We start from the raw sequence: 19,014 nt of genomic DNA on the forward strand, positions 1-19,014 counted from the left end.
ACAGAGGCAGAGACACAGACACAGTCAGATACACAGACTGCAGTTCCTACATTCAGAGGCTCCACTGATGATCCATCGACAAACAACACAAACATACACGTCCACACAATTTACTGTTCAGGGATCAGTGTCTGTGTTGTGTGTCTGTGTTGTATGTCTGTGTTGTATGTCTGACCAGAAGAAGGCTTTCTTGTGTAGGACATCCTGCAGTTGGATCTGACTGATGGTGTCGAGTCGACAGAAGTCGTACTGAGGACAGAACTCTGCTGGAGACGGAGTACTGAACCGGACCTCAAAGGACGAGGTGGGGAAGTCCACCTGAGACAGGTAGATAGACAGGTACACAAAGGGGTAGACAGACAGGTAGATAGACAGGTAGACAGACAGGTAAGTATATGAGGTGATAAAATGCTCCTTCTGTGATCTCTGATAGTTCTGACCAACATTAAAGTTCACCCAGAACGACTTTTTTACAGTTCTAGAAACCAGAAAGACATCCAGGAACCAATGATTGCTTCTAGGACTCTATACTGTTCACACCAGGATACATCCCATAATACTGATCATCCCAGCTGGTTAGAGAAGAAATGATCAGAAACCAGATCCAATGTTAAGACTGAGACACCTGGATGGATTTAAAACTGATGTGGTATCAGTCTTTACCAGAACTCTGATGTTTCTCCTCCTAAATGTCATGGTTCTATCTGCTGGACTGAAGTGGGGCTGTGGGCCGGTGGGGCGCCGTGGGGGTCCGCTATGGCCCGTTCTGCTGCCCGGGCCTTGGGGCTCTGGCTGTGTCGGGGGGGGTCGCTCCGGGCTCCTGGGCTGGGTCTCCGCTTGGTGGCTCCTGCGGGGGGGCTGGGTGGACCTCCTTGGGCTGGAGGGGACAGCTCCCTCCTTTTGGTGGAGGTTTTCATGCATGCCAGACCCACCACACCGGCACCTACCAAAACTCAATAGAGTGTGTTCCTCCGGTTGCTGAGTCAGTGGAGGTTGCTGGGTTAGTGTCTGTGGATCTCACTCTGCTCTATCTATCCTTCTTGTGGCCTCCTGACATCTTCATGATTGATCCAGTTGGGACTTTGTCGTATTAGGTGTTTGTGAAGGGTTTTAGATTTGTAAATGGTTTTAAGGAGTGAATTAAAGAGTACAAACAAATAAAATGCACCTTTTCTCTTAGAACACTGTCTATGCCTCACCTTTCTGTCTGTCCTGTGTTTGTTTTATGTTTCACTTGGGTGTGCACAGCCCTCAATGGCATAATGTAGAAAACAGCTTGAAATAAACATGATAGGTTAATTTGCCATGAGGGCCGGTGATGGTCACAGTCACAAAGAAGAAAAAAATTGCACATGAAGCTTAAGCAGTGGCACCATGAGTGGTTGGTGTCATTTTTGAGCGGACTTGCAGACAAAAAAAAAAAAAAAAAAGAAAAAAAAAAAAAAAGAAGTCGTACTGAGGACAGAACTCTGCTGGAGACGGAGTACTGAACCGGACCTCAAAGGACGAGGTGGGGAAGTCCACCTGAGACAGGTAGATAGACAGGTACACAAAGGGGTAGACAGACAGGTAGATAGACAGGTAGACAGACAGGTAAGTATATGAGGTGATAAAATGCTCCTTCTGTGATCTCTGATAGTTCTGACCAACATTAAAGTTCACCCAGAACGACTTTTTTACAGTTCTAGAAACCAGAAAGACATCCAGGAACCAATGATTGCTTCTAGGACTCTATACTGTTCACACCAGGATACATCCCATAATACTGATCATCCCAGCTGGTTAGAGAAGAAATGATCAGAAACCAGATCCAATGTTAAGACTGAGACACCTGGATGGATTTAAAACTGATGTGGTATCAGTCTTTACCAGAACTCTGATGTTTCTCCTCCTAAATGTCATGGTTCTATCTGCTGGACTGAAGTGGGGCTGTGGGCCGGTGGGGCGCCGTGGGGGTCCGCTATGGCCCGTTCTGCTGCCCGGGCCTTGGGGCTCTGGCTGTGTCGGGGGGGGTCGCTCCGGGCTCCTGGGCTGGGTCTCCGCTTGGTGGCTCCTGCGGGGGGCTGGGTGGACCTCCTTGGGCTGGAGGGGACAGCTCCCTCCTTTTGGTGGAGGTTTCATGCATGCCAGACCCACCACACCGGCACCTACCAAAACTCAATAGAGTGTGTTCCTCCGGTTGCTGAGTCAGTGGAGGTTGCTGGGTTAGTGTCTGTGGATCTCACTCTGCTCTATCTATCCTTCTTGTGGCCTCCTGACATCTTCATGATTGATCCAGTTGGGACTTGTCGTATTAGGTGTTTGTGAAGGGTTTTAGATTTGTAAATGGTTTTAAGGAGTGAATTAAAGAGTACAAACAAATAAAATGCACCTTTTCTCTTAGAACACTGTCTATGCCTCACCTTTCTGTCTGTCCTGTGTTTTGTTTTATGTTTCACTTGGGTGTGCACAGCCCTCAATGGCATAATGTAGAAACAGCTTGAAATAACATGATAGGTTAATTTGCCATGAGGGCCGGTTGATGGTCACAGTCACAAAGAAGAAAAAATTGCACATGAAGCTTAAGCAGTGGCACATGAGTTGGTTGGTGTCATTTTTGAGCGGACTTGCAGACAAAAAAAAAAAAAAAAAAAAAGAAAAAAAAAAAAAAGAAGTCGTACTGAGGACAGAACTCTGCTGGAGACGGAGTACTGAACCGGACCTCAAAAGGACGAGGTGGGGAAGTCCACCTGAGACAGGTAGATAGACAGGTACACAAAGGGGTAGACAGACAGGTAGATAGACAGGGTAGACAGACAGGTAAGTATATGAGGTGATAAAATGCTCCTTCTGTGATCTCTGATAGTTCTGACAAACATTAAAGTTCACCCAGAACGACTTTTTTTACAGTTCTAGAAACCAGAAAGACATCCAGGAACCAATGATTGCTTCTAAGGACTCTATACTGTTCACACCAGGATACATCCCATAATACTGATCATCCCAGCTGGTTAGAGAAGAAATGATCAGAAACCAGATCCAATGTTAAGACTGGAGACACCTGGATGGATTTAAACTGATGTGGTATCAGTCTTTACCAGAACTCTGATGTTTCTCCTCCTAATGTCATGGTTCTATCTGCTGGACTGAAAGAAGTTCTGAGGCTCAGAAAATGATGGAAAAAGTCCATTAAAATGTATAATCTGGACCCACATCTACGGACTTCAAGACCTGGAATGTTGTAAGTGAGACTAAACTTAGACTGGAAGCAGGAAGTTATCAGAGATGAAGAACCAGATGTTCTCAGGAGGTTCTGTTAGGTTTAGATACACATTGAGACTCGCCTGGAGGATGACACTGTCGGGTTGGCTGAAGTTGGGAGAATTGTACGAGCGTTTCCACATCTTCCTGGAGTTTGATGGCCACAAACCCAGCAACCCGCGACCACATGTCAGGACACTGAACACACACACAGAAACACTCTTATCAGTTCAAACAGTCTTCCTGCTGCAGGAAGCTCCAAGGATTCTCTGTAAATAACAACGTGAAGCTTCAGTTTCATCCTGGATCTGCTGCCTGACAGAAACATCTGGACAGGAGTTCAGCTGTACTGCCAGTTCAGCTGGATCAGAATGGAGTTTAGTGAGCACAGAGAGCATGAGAAAAGCTAACAGAAGCTAACACAAAGCTAACCAATTCTACCAATGCTAACAGACGCTAACAGATGCTAACAAAAACTAACAGAAGCTAATAAAAGCTAACAGATGCTAACAGAAAATAATAGAATTTAACCAATGCTAAAGATACTAACAGAAAACTAACAGATGCTAACATATGCTGATAGAAGCTAACAGAACCTAACAGAGACTAATAGATGCTAACAAAAAACAAACAATTCTACTGATGCTAACAGAAACTAACAGAAGCTAACAGATGCTAACAGAAAATAACATAATCTAACCAATGTTACCGATGCTAAACAGAAGCTTAACAGATGCTAACATAAGCTGATAGACGCTAACAGAACCTAAACAAGAGGCTAATAGATGCTAACACAAGCTAATACAAGCTATAATATAAGCTAACAGATGCTAATCAATGCTAAGAGATGCTAATAGAAGCTAACAGAAACTAATAGATGAGAACAGATGCTGACCAATGCTAAAAGATGTAAGAGAAGCTAACAAACGCTAACGGAAGCTAACAAATGCTAACAGAAGCTAACGGATGTTATCTGATGCTAACAGAAGCTAACAGACACTAACAGAAGCTAACATTCATCTCCCAGATGACTGTCAACAACAAGCCTTGAAAGTCCCTTGTTTTCTTCTAGATCTTTCTGCACCAGTTAAGGTGGAGGTGATGCCCTTCTTAAGGAGGTTCTCAATCCTGATCATGTGTGACGTCAGAAGTGTGATGTCAGAGGTGTCATGTGACTCACTGCCTGAAGTTGAAGAGCGGCATGGTGACCCAGCCCAGAGCCTCGATACTGCGCCGCTGCTTCCCCTTTCCTCGCGCCACCAGGAGGCGGCAGGCAGCTGGCATAGAGCGTCACTGTCAGCTGAGACTTCCCGGGGCAACTGGTTGATCTGCACTGGAAACACACCCTGTAGGGGGCAGCAAGGGGCAGCAGGGGCGGCAGGGGGCAGAGTTAACAGTTCATCCAAACAAAACTTTCACCAAAACTTCTTCAGAATCTGAGCTGGAGATCAGGGACCTGATGGTTGTTCAGAGATCTGCAGAGTTACATCACCATGGTAACAGATCCTACATTGCTAGGTCACCATGGTAACAGACCCTACATAGCTACATCTCCACGGTAACCGACGCTGTGTCCGACAGGTGAGTTCAGGTACATACCTCTGGTCCCACACCACCAGGTGAACAGGTATTGCTGACCGACTGTTTGCTGGTGTGCTGCGGCGCACAGAGCTCCGCCCCTCCATGAGTCAGAGAGCAGGACAGGAAGAAACCCTCATAGCTGTGACCAATAAGAGAGCAGGACAGGGGGTGATGTCATCATGATTTAAACATGCTTCCTTGATATCACCTGAGGCAGCAGCAACTGTACCTGGCTGCCCAGGTGATGGGGATGCGATGGGCGGCGTGCACGTTGAAGGAGAGCACGTGGTGACCAGGCGGCCTCCTGAACCGGCACCGTGCAGCTCAGGCTCTGAGTCGTCGGGTGAAAGTTGGCGTTAAAACGTTCTGCAGTAAAGTTCCACCAGGTCCAGGATGGATGCCGTCAGCTTTCTCACAACCTTCTCTACAAAACAGAAGAAACACGATCCATCTACAGGAACCCAATAATAAACATGGATCCATCTCAGGAACCAATAATAAACATGGATCCATCTACAGGAACCAATAACAAACATGGATCCATTACAGGAACCAATAATAAACATGGATCCATCTACAGGAACCAATACAAACATAGATCCATCTACAGGAACCAATACAAACATGGATCCATCTACAGGAACCAATACAAACATGATCCATCTACAGGAACCAATAATAAACATAGATCCATCTACAGGAACCAATAATAAACATGGATCCATCTACAGGAACCAATAACAAACATGGATCCATTTACAGGAACCAATAATAAACATGATCCATCTACAGTAACCAATGACAAACATGGATCCATCTACAGGAACCAATACAAAATGGATCCATCTACAGGAACCAATAATAAACATGGATCCATCTACAGGAACCAATAATAAACATGGATCCATCTACAGGAACCAATAATAAACATGGATCCATCTACAGGAACCAATAACAAACATGGATCCATCTACAGGAACCAATACACAAACGGATCCATCTACAGGAACCAATACAAACATGGATCCATCTACAGGAACCAATAATAAACATGGATCCATCTACAGGAACCAATAATAAACATGGATCCATCTACAGGAACCAATAATAAACATGGATCCATCTACAGGAACCAATAAAAACATGGATCCATCTACAATAAACATGGATCCATCTACAGGAACCATAATAATATCCATCTACATGAACCAATAATACATGGATCCATCCTTCTGATCTGATCAATTCTGTTGGTTATATTCCAGAAGAAAAGGAACCTTTAAAAATGTTCAAAGGTTGGGAAGCGAAAATGGAAAAATTCAGGTAAAATGTCAGTGGACAGGTGTGTCGGTACCTCTGTTCTCTCTGACTGCCAGCACCGAGGCGTCCTGAGGAACAGAACACACAGATTAGAACCAGACCTGAAGGTTCCTCTTGTAAATTCTGAACATTTGGTCTCTGAACATCTGGTCTCTGACCTTCAGGACTTTGGCTGCAGCCGGCAGGGGCATGCTGGGAGCTGGCTGAGTGCCGCTGTCACATCAGGCGTTTCCACGGCAGCCAGCGAGCTGCACAGCGCCTTCACTGATTGGACGAGACGCTCCACATGCAGCGGCAGCTCCACCTACAGACGGCAGGATGGGTTCAGGACAGGCCGCTGTGTGTGTCTGTGTAGTAGTTATGTAGTAATAGATGTGTAGTTATTGTGTATCTCTGTAGTTGTTGTGCAGTTTGTTACCTCTGACAGCAGGAAGGATTCCGCTTCGTTATGAAAAGTGTCGAGGAGCAGAGTCAGAGCCTCCCTGATCAACACAAACAGTCACACAACAACACCACAGACACACGACAACAAAACAGACACACAACAACACGACAACACAACAGACACACAACAACAATATGAGTTAGGATCAATAAAATCAATCCCAGTCCCTCCAGTCCTTCTCGTCCCTCCAGGCTCCGCCCTCACCTGGTGACGGTCTGTTTGATTGGTCGCTCCTGCAGCAGGATGCTGTGGTTCATGGTAGATGCCGTATCATCATCTTCTTTCTACCAAATCACAAACCACAGACTCTGATTACTGGGAGGAAACCAACTGTTTGAGAAACACATGAAGGTAGAAGAAGAATGATGGAGATGAAGGAGATGATGGAGATGAAGGAGATGGAGATGAAGGAGATGATGGAAATGAAGGAGATGAAGGACATGATGGAGATGATGATGAAGGAGATGGAGGTGTTCTCACCGTGCGGCTGAGCTCTGTGTTGATGGAGGACCTCTTGGTCAAAAACAGTCGGATGTCCCAGTCGAACTTCAGACACTGTTGGACGAACTCCAGACCAGCCAGAGTCTGAGAGCTGGAGGACAGATTCATGAATGTTCACAAGAAACCCTGAGGAGTAGTTCCAGAACTGACCAGATGTTCCAATAAGCTGCTTCATTGGTCCAGAACTGACCAGATGTTCCAATAAGCTGCTTCATTGGTCCAGAACTGACCAGATGTTCCAATAAGCTGCTTCATTGGTCCAGAACTGACCAGATGTTCCAATAAGCTGCTTCATTTGTTCACACAGAGATCAGCTTCAGTTGGAAAAACAGATTCTGTTTCAGCAATTCTGGACAATTTCAAGTCGTTTTGGACAAACTTTCAGGTCTTTTTGAACATTTTTAGGAATAATTTGGGGAAACACTGAGTCATTATGGAAGGTTTTTATCTTTTTTTGGACAAATTTTAATATTTTTGGGACAATTTAGTGTAACTTTGGACATCTTTTGTCATTTTGAACAGTTTCTGAGATATTTGTGACAAATACAAAAAAAAAATTGCGATGATTTTTGTGTAATTTTAACCAAGTTTCATGTAAATTAACCAAAATTTCATAAAAAAAACACATCTGAGTTCTGGTAAAAACTGACCCCAGATCAGTTAAAATCCATCCAAGTGTCAGTCTGAACTCTGGATCTGGTTTCAGATCATTTCCTCTACAATCAACCATCAGTATTATGGGATGTATCCTGGTGTGAACAGTTTAGAGTCCTACAAACAATCACTGGTTCCTGGATGTGTTTCTGGTTCCTAAAACTTGAATAGGTCGTTCTGAGTGAACTTTAATGTTGGTCAGAAGTAGTAGGGATGATAGAAGGACAAACCAGGACCATCTGGAGACAGGAATCTCTCTGAGGAGGACTCACTTTAGAACAGAGTCCAAGGTTATAATAGTTCTGAATTTTTCATTAGTTTTTATTTCGTTTTGACTTCATGTCTCCAATTTAAGTTTAGTTGAGTTAGTTTTTTATCCATGTTTGCTAGTTTCGTTTAGTTTTTATTTTGTACATACTGCTTAGTTTCAGTTTAGTTTCTATTTTTACATATTGCTTAGTTTCAGTTTAGTTTTTATTAGCTTTAGTAAGAGTTTTAGTTTTTTTTTGGAAAATGGACTATTCTTCAGGAGTGACATCAAAAAAAGATAGAAAAAAGTCCTGGTTAATGAGAACTCAAGAACAAATACTATGTAAGAAAATGTGTTGACTTGAATACCCCCACAGAACCTAAAATGTAGATATGGGTACACATTTCTAAACTATCTACACAGGTTGCAGACTTGAGCAACAATACAACAAAAAAATTAAGTACACAACAATTAAATACGAGCCCTAAAGTGCACATTCACTGGAAGCTAATGCGCTTTATTTTTCTGTGCTAACGTCCCTAGCCTTGTGTCCAATACAAACAAAGGTGTCCTGGCGTTGAGAAACAGTGAACCAGTCTTTGTGCACGTCGGTGGGGAAGAAGCAGAGAGACAAGTGTAATTCAGTCAAGGAACAACTTCTTGTTGATCTTGAGGAAAACGCGTTGCTCCAGAGACATAGTTGTTCTGTTTCTTAGGCCAGATGACAGCAATCCGCACACAGAGAAGATGTGCTCCACAAAGGCTTGTTATGCAGGAGCTCTAACGAGATCCAATGCCACAGAGGCAAGTTTTGGATAGATGAACTTCAACAGTGTCTCATTAAACACATCCTGTTTGACCTCACTGAGATACTCAGTCAGATTAGGCTGATTTATAGGTGGCATGTTAGTCTGTCTGGGCTAACATGTCTAGGAAACGGTATTTAAGAAGAACAGTGGGAGAGGGTCCTGGTACCGTCTAACTGGCCCCTGCAGTGGAACATGATGCAGAGCAGAAGAAGGAGCTGGCTTATACTGGGCTGCCAGGTTCTGCATAAAGGACTGTGCAGCCCTCTTCTGCTGTTTGAAGAAACCAGTGAAACCCCTGGATCAGCATCAAACTGTGTGGAGTCAGAGCTAAGAATGCTAGCAAAACATTCGCGCAAAGACTTCAGTAGCACTTGGGCTAACTGATTCCTCAGAGTAATCTGCAGATGTGCCTCCAGGTTGAGCAGGCATGGCACCACTGGTGAGAGAGACTGTCACTCTGAAGCTGGTCTGTGTGAATGGCAAACGGCTCAAACAGTTTGATAAGGTTCTCCAGCTTAGCCCAATCACTTGTGAGAAGTGTGTCCATGCCCATCTCCTCAAGCAGCTGGTTTAGTTCAGCCCTGACATCTAGCAGTCTTTTAAGCATGTCATAGGTGCTGTTCCAGCGCATGCTACAGTCCCAGACCAGCGTTTTGCCACATCTTTTGATCAACTCTTCATTTGCCACCGATGACTTCCTTATTGCATGTACCAGCTTTCTTGTTTTCACTATAAGATGCTTCATGGCCTCTTTCAGTGTGAGCTGAAGGGTGTGGGCCAAGAATGGCATTCTCTAGAACTTGTTCTCTCCATCTTCTGGCAGGTCCAGGTCTTACATAAAGAATAAAACAGACCAGCAATCAAATAGGACTTTGACGCTTTCTCCCGACTCTCGCTGCCACGCTGCAGGTCATTACAGGCGTAGACCTGCCTGTCTGCGTCCGGATGGATGGATGGAGACACAGACACGTCACGTGATGTGCTGGTGTCTCCTGCTGTCAGTTCACAAATACGAAAACTAAAGACAATTTCTCTATAATTTTAGTTACTTTTAGTTAGTTTTGTAAGGACTCTGTTACAGCTTCACTTAGTTATCGTTTACTAAAAAAGCTTCATTTTTATTTTTATTTCAGCTAACGAAAATGTTTTTTCATTTCTAGCTTTCGTTATTTTGTTAGTTTTCGTTAACGATTATAACCTTGACAGAGTCGTGTTGAACTGAAACTGGATAATAAACTATACTGGGTGGAAGATGTCAGTATCACTATATGCAGTAATAATAAATAAAGAAGTCCTGAGGTCTTACTTGCTCAGGAACTCGTCATGTCCGCAGACCTTCAGCAGGTATCCGTCCACGTCCACGTGGTCCAGGTCGTCCTGAGCGTAACACAGAGTCTGATAGATGAGCAGGTCGACGGTGGACGAGCCTGGAACAAACATTGGAGCTCAGGTTCAGGTAGAAACATCGAGAGTATCCGTGAACGTATCGTCTTACCATCGCAGGTGAAGGTCAGAGGCTCCCTGAAGTGCTCGCTGATGACCGTGACCTTCACGCTGATGCCCAGAGCCTGATGGAGCTCCTCATGGCCGACTGACGGCGACCAAACGAAGCCGGCATTCTTTGATTGGTTGCTGTGAGGGTACGCTGACCGCAGCCTGGAAGCAAACACACCGGGCTGTCAGCACAAAATATCACTGAGTCATAGTACCACTAATCAGGAGGTCTAGAAGGACTCATAGTACCACTAATCAGGGGGTCTAGAAGGAGTCATAGTACCACTAATCAGGGGGTCTAGAAGGAGTCATAGTACCACTAATCAGGGGGTCTAGAAGGAGTCATAGTAGCACTAATCAGGGGGTCTAGAAGGAGTCATAGTTCCACTAATCAGGGGGTCTAGAAGGAGTCATAGTAGCACTGATCAGGAGGTCTAGAAGGAGTCATAGTTCCACTAATCAGGGGGTCTAGAAGGAGTCATAGTACCACTAATCAGGGGGTCTAGAAGGAGTCATAGTAGCACTAATCAGGGGGTCTAGAAGGAGTCATAGTACCACTAATCAGGGGGTCTAGAAGGAGTCATAGTACCACTAATCAGGGGGTCTAGAAGGAGTCATAGTAGCACTAATCAGGGGGTCTAGAAGGAGTCATAGTAGCACTGATCAGGAGGTCTAGAAGGAGTCATAGTACCACTAATCAGGGGGTCTAGAAGGAGTCATAGTTCCACTAATCAGGGGGTCTAAAATGACTCCACAGACGGTGAACTACTTTCTCCATCCAGCTGTAAAAACAGACATCAGCTGCTTCAGACTTGGTTCAGGGGTTCTCCATGGAAACCAGAGTTAGTGTGAAGCTCAGACAGTGTGAAGGAACCTTCAGAACATCAACCTCTATGGACGGAGGACCAGAACTAAACCCGGCTGCTGCTCAGAACTAAACTTCCAGATGAAGAACATGAGAAGAAGCCTGATGGATGCTGGAGAACATTCTTTGGTCAGATGAAGATCAATGAGTTGGGCTCAGATGGAGTCCAGATGTTTGGTGAGAAAACTTTACTCACACGTCCAGCATGTGGCAGAAAGCCGCCACCTCCTCGTCTCTCTCCTCCGACACCTGGAACAGCTCATATCCAAACCCGTTCATCCTAGAGCCCAGAGACACCTGTGGACACACAGAGCAGCCAATCAGAGGACAGCAAGCCAGACCGGCCAATCAGCGGACAGCTAACCAGAGCGACCAATCAGAGGAAAGAAAGCCAGACCGGCCAATCAGAGGACAGCTAACCAGAGTGACCAATCAGAGGACAGATCACCACAGCAGCCAATCAGAGGACAGCTTACCAGAGTGGCCAATCAGAGCAGAGCTCCACTGATGAAAGGGATCAGATCATTTTCTGTCCTGCTACAGAATGATATTTACTGAGGAACAGATCTAAAACCTGACAGAACATTAATTATATTAATGCTAATAATAATCATAATCATAATAATAGTAACAGTAATGTGTGTTCTCTGCAGGAATGGATGGATCATCAGATGTGATTTTCTAACCAACACATCCTGTCTTCTTATTAAAGTTGATTAGATTATTACTAACTAAAGGCACAGAGTCTGACTTTAAGGTCAAATGAATCCTGACATGTTCTTTAGTCACAGACCTGCTTCTACACCAAACTGACCTTGGTTCAGTTTACTGGTAGACTTAAACACTGGATCTGAGGGTCCTGTTCCATCTGGTTTAACTGGTCTGACAGCAGCTGTGAACTGGGAGGAAACTGTCTGATGAAAGCAGCAGCTGAACACAAACACTACAGCCTGAGAATAAACTGTGATCCTCTGACTGCTGCTCAGGATGCAGCTGCTCCAAATATCCAACAGAGAGTCACGTTTCTGGAATCTGAAGCTGGATCAGTGGCTCTGTTCAACAGGAAACATGCTGCTGCAGGCCTCATGGAGGTCACTGGGCCTAAAACTACCTTCTGGAAAATATCCTGACAACTTTAGATGTTTTCAGACCTGGAAGTTCTACAGTGATACCCTCAAAAATTCCGTGGAGACATTTTAAAGGTTCAGTATCTCCAGGAATAAACCAACATCCATGAACTGTGGACAGAAAAGACAGAAAAGTTTATATTAGATCAGACTGACTGGATGGATCCAGCAGAGAATCAGTTTAATAACTGGACCTAAAGATGGAAAATAAGTAGAAAACCTCCAACCAGGATCTAGTCTAGTGTCTAGTGTCTCCATAAAGTTCCTGTCAGTGTTTATCTATGGATGGATACATGTTTCTACTAAAATCCAGTCTTTGGTCCACATTTCTCCAACTGTTGAGGCTCTAACATCAGTAGAATCTGACGGGTTACAGTTTGACCAGACGAGGATCCAGTTTTTAGATGTTTAGATGTGGACTCATTGGTAGCAACCAGAACCTGGAGTTCATAGAGGTCTAGATGTTCATAGAGGTCTAGGTGGTCATAGAGGTCTAGATGTTCATAGAGGTCTAGGTGGTCATAGAGGTCTAGGTGGTCATAGAGGTCTAGATGTTCATAGAGGTCTAGGTGTTCATAGAGGTCTAGGTGGTCATAGAGGTCTAGGTGGTCATAGAGGTCTAGGTGGTCATAGAGGTCTAGATGTTCATAGAGGTCTAGGTGGTCATAGAGGTCTAGGTGGTCATAGAGGTCTAGATGTTCATAGAGGTCTAGATGCTCATAGAGGTCTAGATGCTCATAGAGGTCTAGATGGTCATAGAGGTCTAGATGCTCATAGAGGTCTAGATGTTCATAGAGGTCTAGATGCTCATAGAGGTCTAGATGTTCATAGAGGTCTAGATGCTCATAGAGGTCTAGATGCTCATAGAGGTCTAGATGCTCATAGAGGTCTAGATGCTCATAGAGGTCTAGATGCTCATAGAGGTCTAGATGCTCATAGAGGTCTGGATGTTCATAGAGGTCTAGATGCTCATAGAGGTCTAGATGCTCATAGAGGTCTAGATGCTCATAGAGGTCTAGATGCTCATAGAGGTCTGGATGTTCATAGAGGTCTAGGTGTTGCTGCTTTATGTCGTCTTCAGGTTTAATTAACAGCAGATGAGGCTGATTCTACTGAATCTTTCCACACTGAAACAGGAAATGAAAAGTGAACAGAGAAATGACCCACTGATGTGTTTTTAGAAGAATTGAGGAGCTAAATCTGTGCAGAGATGAAAATAAAGACATCAGCTCATGTTTTTTCCCAGTAAATCTTTAACACATTTTATGTTTTAGGTTAGAATTATTTACAGCTCCTTAATGTTTAACGTGTGAACAGATTATTTTTAAGTTTTTACTGTTGATGGAACAAAAAGATGCTGAAAACTTTGCAGTGACATTTGACAGAAGAAGCATGAATGAGTGGATGAACCATAGTTGATGTTCTCCAGCTGGTTCTGACCCTAACCCTCATCTGAAGCTGGAAGAAACCTCTGCAGTCCGACTGGTTTACAGACATTATGTTTCGAACATCTGATCTGCTGGGTTCTTTCAACAGTCACCTCATCTGACTAAACGTTCTTATTTTTATGTCCTGTAAAGTAGTTCTAAGTAAAAACAACATGTCTGACCTTCAGCCAATCAGAGAACACTCAGATCTACTGACTGGGACCAAGCAGCTGGTTCTGGTTCTTACCGGGTCAGCCGACACCCTCCGCTGGTTCTTGTTGCTCTTGGGAACAGGTACGTAGGTCCTGGGAGGCACCTGAGGCGGGAGGGTCTTACTGCGAACCACAGGCTTCCCTGATTGGTCACCGTTGGCCCTGCGACCTCGCGGCGGTACCGGCCGGCTGTCGTTGAGTCGGGTAAGCGAGTCGTTGATGTCGTCGTAGTTCAGCTCTGCTGGTGGCACTTTGGGCGGATCCACGTCAGGCGTGAACAGGTTCACGTCTCGGACCAGCGTGGATGCTCGAGGGGGCAGGAAGGGGTTCTCCGATGGTGGGGGGATCGGGTTCCTCGGGGGGATGGCGGGGGGAACGTTATCCGGAAGAGCGGGGAAGCCTTTGAGGAGAAACCCTGAGCCGGACCCATGAGAGTCTCTGAGGCCAGAACCCGAAGAGTCCCTGAACTTGCTGAAGTCCGGACCATCCAGGATGTAGAGTGACTCTTTGCCGTGGCATCCCTGGGGGGGTGGTGCTCTGGCCGGGACGGACAGCGCCAACCGGGAGCCTCCCGGCTGGTTCAGGGAGGAGTCGGACCCAGACAGGCCCCTCAGCAGGCCGCCTCCGCCGGGCGCTGGGCCGGGCTGGCCGGGGGCGGGCCGGGGGCGCTCCACCAAGGGGTTGGGAGTCTTGGAGCGGGTTTGGCCTGAAAGCGGAGGTCCGGCAGGGCCGGTTCCACTCTTGTCCTGTTTGAGCCTGGAGAGGGCGTCGTATTCCATCTGCAGGGCCTCGGCCAGAACCAGCTCCTTCTGGCTGAGACCCAGAGCCTCCAGGCAGCTCCAGCCCGCCTCGCTGGCCTCCTTCTGGGTCTGAGCTGCCGACATCCTGCTGCCCCTAGAACCACAAGACAGAACTTAGAACCACAGACACATGAAGAACAATAAACATGCTAACTGGAACCAACAAGTGTTCTTTAGGAATCCGCTGCTAAATAGTTCTTTGTGGAACTAAAATGGTTCTAGCATAGCATCGCTACAAAAAACGGTTCTAGTTCCAAAAACAGCCACAAGAGCTTCTCTGAAGAACCCCCAAAGGTGCCTCAAAGAACCATCACAAACGGTTCCTTTAGGGGCCATCAATGGCTCCCCAAAAAACACCAGAGTAGGTTCTCTAAGGAACCATTTCCAGGAGAAAAGCTCTGGTTCCATATGGACCTCTGACAAATAGTTCTGTGTTCCGTCACGGTTAGAAATGTTCTGTAATTCTGATTAAATGTTCTATTGATCAGTTTTAAATATTTTCCTTCTTCTGCTCTGAACCATCACACCTGATTTCGGTTTGTTGTTGTTGTTTACATGTTTCCTGTCCCTCTGAATGTTTCTGTGTTTATTTCCGTCTGAAGTCTTTCCTGAATGATTCACCTGATAGGTCCGATCAATGATCAATCATTATGACTCTACCGACTGTTTATCCTGTCTGACTGCTGCAACAGCCTCGTCTCCACGGCAACACGGCTGATAAACACCAATAAACACGGTCCAAAGATTATCTCTGACAGAACATCAGCTTTGATGTTCCACAGCAGAAACACAAACAATAAGTAAACAACCGCAAACATAAAGTAAACAATCATAAACACAGAATAAACAAACGTCTGTTTCAGTGTGATCACAGCTGGTTTATCTATAAATCACTGATTGATCATCTATAAATCTGATCCAGGTATGCATGACGTCATATCACGCCTGGCTGTTTGTTTCTTGTGACGTAGTTTCACCTGAACATCTGCAGATGTTTGAAAGGTTTTCCAGCGAGAGCAGACCCAGTGCGCATGCTCAGAGGCGGACAGGTGACAGGTGTTCGGAGGGACCGGTCATTAAACAGGCCTCCGGTTCGGCGGAGGATCCTGCAGGTGCCCCAGTGCTGCCTAACGGTGAAGCCCCGGTACCGGATCAGCCGGTCCTTCCTGCACTTCACCGGTTCTGTCCCACTTTCTCCCCGGCGGGCCTGAGAACCGAGCTCTGCTCCAGTAACACCGATTAACGGCGGCCAGCTATTAACCGAATTCACCGGTTCCCCCTAAAACACCGTAAAAAGTGCGGATCCCCGCCGAACCGGAGGCCCGGTCCGCGGACCAGCGGCTCCGCTTCAACCGCCGGAAATCTGACCGGACTCCTGTGGACGGTCCCCCGGAGCAGCGGCGGAATCGACCGGACCCAAACTCCAGAAGGGGGTTCCGGTGCAGCTAACGGCGGCTACCGAGGACTACCGGGGACTACCGGCGGCAGGTGTGCAGCTCTTACCTGCTGTCCGTTACGGCCACCGGGCGGCGGGAGCCATTTTAAAGCGCTTTACTTTCTCCCAGAATCCCACCGAAGCCCCACAGCTCCGGTCGGTACCGGAAGACGACGGGTCTGCTCCCGGTCAGAACCGGGCCGCCAGTCCGCTAGGTCCGGTCCGTTAGCGGTGAAACAAAGCGGCGCTTCGCAGCTCTGAAGCCGGAACGAGGCGAGAACCGGGACTCTGTGTCAGTCTCCCTGTGGTCAAGCTCCGGAAACACACTCACACTTCCGGTGCCCTTCACAATAAAACACTTCCTGTAGACTCCGGTTCTGTCACCACTCCAGAACCTGTTCTGTGGTTCTGATCCAGAAATTCCACAATTCCTGGATGTTTGTTTTCCAGCAGCATCCAGTTAAATACAGGATGACAAACATTCAGGAAGGTTTAGGATTAAAATAAATAAATGTCCTGTTAGCTCCTCCACTTCCTGTAAACACCATGGTCCTGGTACCCCACTAGAACCTGTTCTAAAGTTCTGATCCAGGTAGTTTCCTCCTGAATAGATCCTGGATGTGGTGGATCTACTCTCAGATGGATGTCTCTGGAAAAAGTTTGACAAATGAAACTATTGAACTGTAATTTTGGACCAAATTATAGTTATGATAGACGAGTTAAAGTCATTTTGGACAAATTTCAAGTCAACCAAAGGTCCTGATCCAACCTCCAACAGGTCCAGTCCAGAACCGGACTCTTCTGGTTCCCCGGTGGAATCAGTTAGCGGACTCTGTTCAGACAAAAATAAAACAACCACAAAGCAGAAGCACACCCAACATCACACAGTGAACAATAAAACCAGATACAAAAAGAAAAAAACTCAACCAGAACCAAACCACAACCACAACACAACCAGAAACACAACCAGAACCACAACACAACCACAACCACAACACAACCACAACCCGAATCAGAACCACAACAAGCAGCTGGTTCCAGATCTTCCTCCAGGATCCACATCTGGATGTTTTGGACCTGAGGATTTCTGGTTCTGTTACTGAAACACAACAAACTGGATCAGAGCCGTTCAGATTGTTCTGCTGAAGGTTCCTCCAGCGGGTCGGACCGGATCAGATCAGCAATAGAACTTTAACTCATGAAAACATCAGAATCTGAACAGTTCACTGTGACGGAATCAGAACACGACTGGTTCTGATCACGTTTCCTAAAACTTTCTCCTTCATTGTTAAAGGCATTATGGAGGATGTTTTTTTTTTTTGTTTAATTTGTCTGATTCACATAAAATGAATATACTGACCTTTAGTGGACTTGTATGTATGGTTTCTAAAAGAATAAAAAAAATAAATAAATAACTGTGGACATGGCAGGACCTGAAAAACATCAGCCAATCAATGCGCTCGGACCGAGGCGTTTGGTTTGCTCCCTTTCCTGTCAATCAAAAATCTTCCGGCTCAGGCCTCGTTACGTAGATTACGTACGCCTTGGACTTACGTGTTTTCTGTATGTGTTGCTTTGGTATAGCTTCGTAGTTAGCTGGAGACTTGTTTTGCTCATCTTTTTTTACATAATGGCAGATAAAGATCCAGGGGGACCCAGCCGTAAAAGAAAGGCTTTTTTTGAGGTCAGAGAAAATAAAAGACAACTGGATCCCGAGAATGCAAAAACAAAAGTGATTATTGGCGAGTCATTTGGGCGATGGCGTCAGCTCAAGCAACAAATGGACCTAAAGACAAATGCCTTGGTTGCTACATTCCTTCTGGACAGGTAAAATGTATTATTGATTATTGATTATACTGCGGCTGTAGGCAACTTCACGAGTCCTACGGAAGTTTCTGGAGGGGGGCATTTCTTCGTAAATGTTAAGAGGGGGGAGGTTAGAGGGGGGTGAGGGAGAGGTTGTATGTGCGCATGCGCATGCTACGTTCAAAGTCGTAGGAAATTAAATCTCTTCTAATGCCTTTAAACTGATCAGAGGAAAGAAATGAGACGAAACATCAACCATATTGTTTAGGGTCTCCACTGAGAACCTAAACAATCCACAGAGGGTCTGGGAGGTTCTTAAATCTCTTTCTGTGAGCAAGAGCTCTCAGGCTCTTCCTCCTTCTGTTTTAAAGGATTCTATACCTGTCTGTGGTAGAATGGAGGTATTCAATAGTTTAATGAATATTTTGTATCTTGTGGCTCTGTGTTTCAGTCAGTGGGAGGCATCTCAGTGAAACATAAAACACAGCGCCATCATCAGCTGCAGTGAATCATAAATGACAGGAAACAGCACTGTGCTTAACTTTTTATTGATCTGTCCAAAGCGTTTCACCCTGTTGACCATGATATTTTAAAACTTAGACTCCTTAATTCAGGACTCTTGGAGCACGCAGTTGCTTGGTTTGCAAATTATCTCAGTAATAGGACTCAGTGCATTAAATGTAATGGCGTGAATATGTTACTGTCCACAAGGGGGCACCGCAGGGCTCTGTATTAGGTCCCCTTTTATTTATTATTACACAACGGTTTTTGTCTGTGTTGGATTATGGAGATCTTTTGTTTGTGAATACTTCTGATGGTTTACACTGCTTATCATGCTTCTCTGAGGTTTATTACGAACTGTAAAGTGTCAGTGCACCACTGTGAGTCATAGGCTGAATCCCAAACCGCCCCCTACACACTACCCCTCCGTTTGCGCGTTCCCACGGAATGTCCTCCATATTAAGGGCCGTCCCAAACCGCGTAGTGCGGAGGGAGAGTGGACTGTGGACTCGCTCTGAGGAACAAAGACGCTACACACGTGAGACCC

General features: G+C 45.6%; 1 protein-coding gene across 1 annotated transcript in view; it reads right to left on the minus strand.

Moving 5' to 3' along the window:
• LOC110966939 (phosphatidylinositol-4-phosphate 3-kinase, catalytic subunit type 2 beta) overlaps positions 1 to 16,497 on the minus strand; it is a 78,742-nt gene extending 62,245 nt beyond the window's left edge. The window contains 20 exon segments of the mRNA XM_051947884.1: positions 176 to 318; positions 3,324 to 3,438; positions 4,421 to 4,489; positions 4,491 to 4,586; positions 4,840 to 4,866; positions 4,868 to 4,960; positions 5,051 to 5,113; positions 5,115 to 5,182; positions 5,184 to 5,245; positions 6,176 to 6,209; positions 6,243 to 6,252; positions 6,309 to 6,445; positions 6,560 to 6,623; positions 6,791 to 6,870; positions 7,067 to 7,178; positions 10,107 to 10,227; positions 10,296 to 10,456; positions 11,356 to 11,456; positions 13,961 to 14,819; positions 16,229 to 16,497. Coding sequence (XP_051803844.1) covers positions 176 to 318; positions 3,324 to 3,438; positions 4,421 to 4,489; positions 4,491 to 4,586; positions 4,840 to 4,866; positions 4,868 to 4,960; positions 5,051 to 5,113; positions 5,115 to 5,182; positions 5,184 to 5,245; positions 6,176 to 6,209; positions 6,243 to 6,252; positions 6,309 to 6,445; positions 6,560 to 6,623; positions 6,791 to 6,870; positions 7,067 to 7,178; positions 10,107 to 10,227; positions 10,296 to 10,456; positions 11,356 to 11,456; positions 13,961 to 14,809 — 2,405 coding nt within the window. The 5' untranslated portion in view covers positions 14,810 to 14,819; positions 16,229 to 16,497.
• Between the last annotated feature and the right edge of the window lie 2,517 nt (positions 16,498 to 19,014).

The sequence above is a fragment of the Acanthochromis polyacanthus genome, chromosome 5 (assembly GCF_021347895.1).
Source record: "Acanthochromis polyacanthus isolate Apoly-LR-REF ecotype Palm Island chromosome 5, KAUST_Apoly_ChrSc, whole genome shotgun sequence".
Taxonomy (NCBI): domain Eukaryota; kingdom Metazoa; phylum Chordata; class Actinopteri; family Pomacentridae; genus Acanthochromis; species Acanthochromis polyacanthus.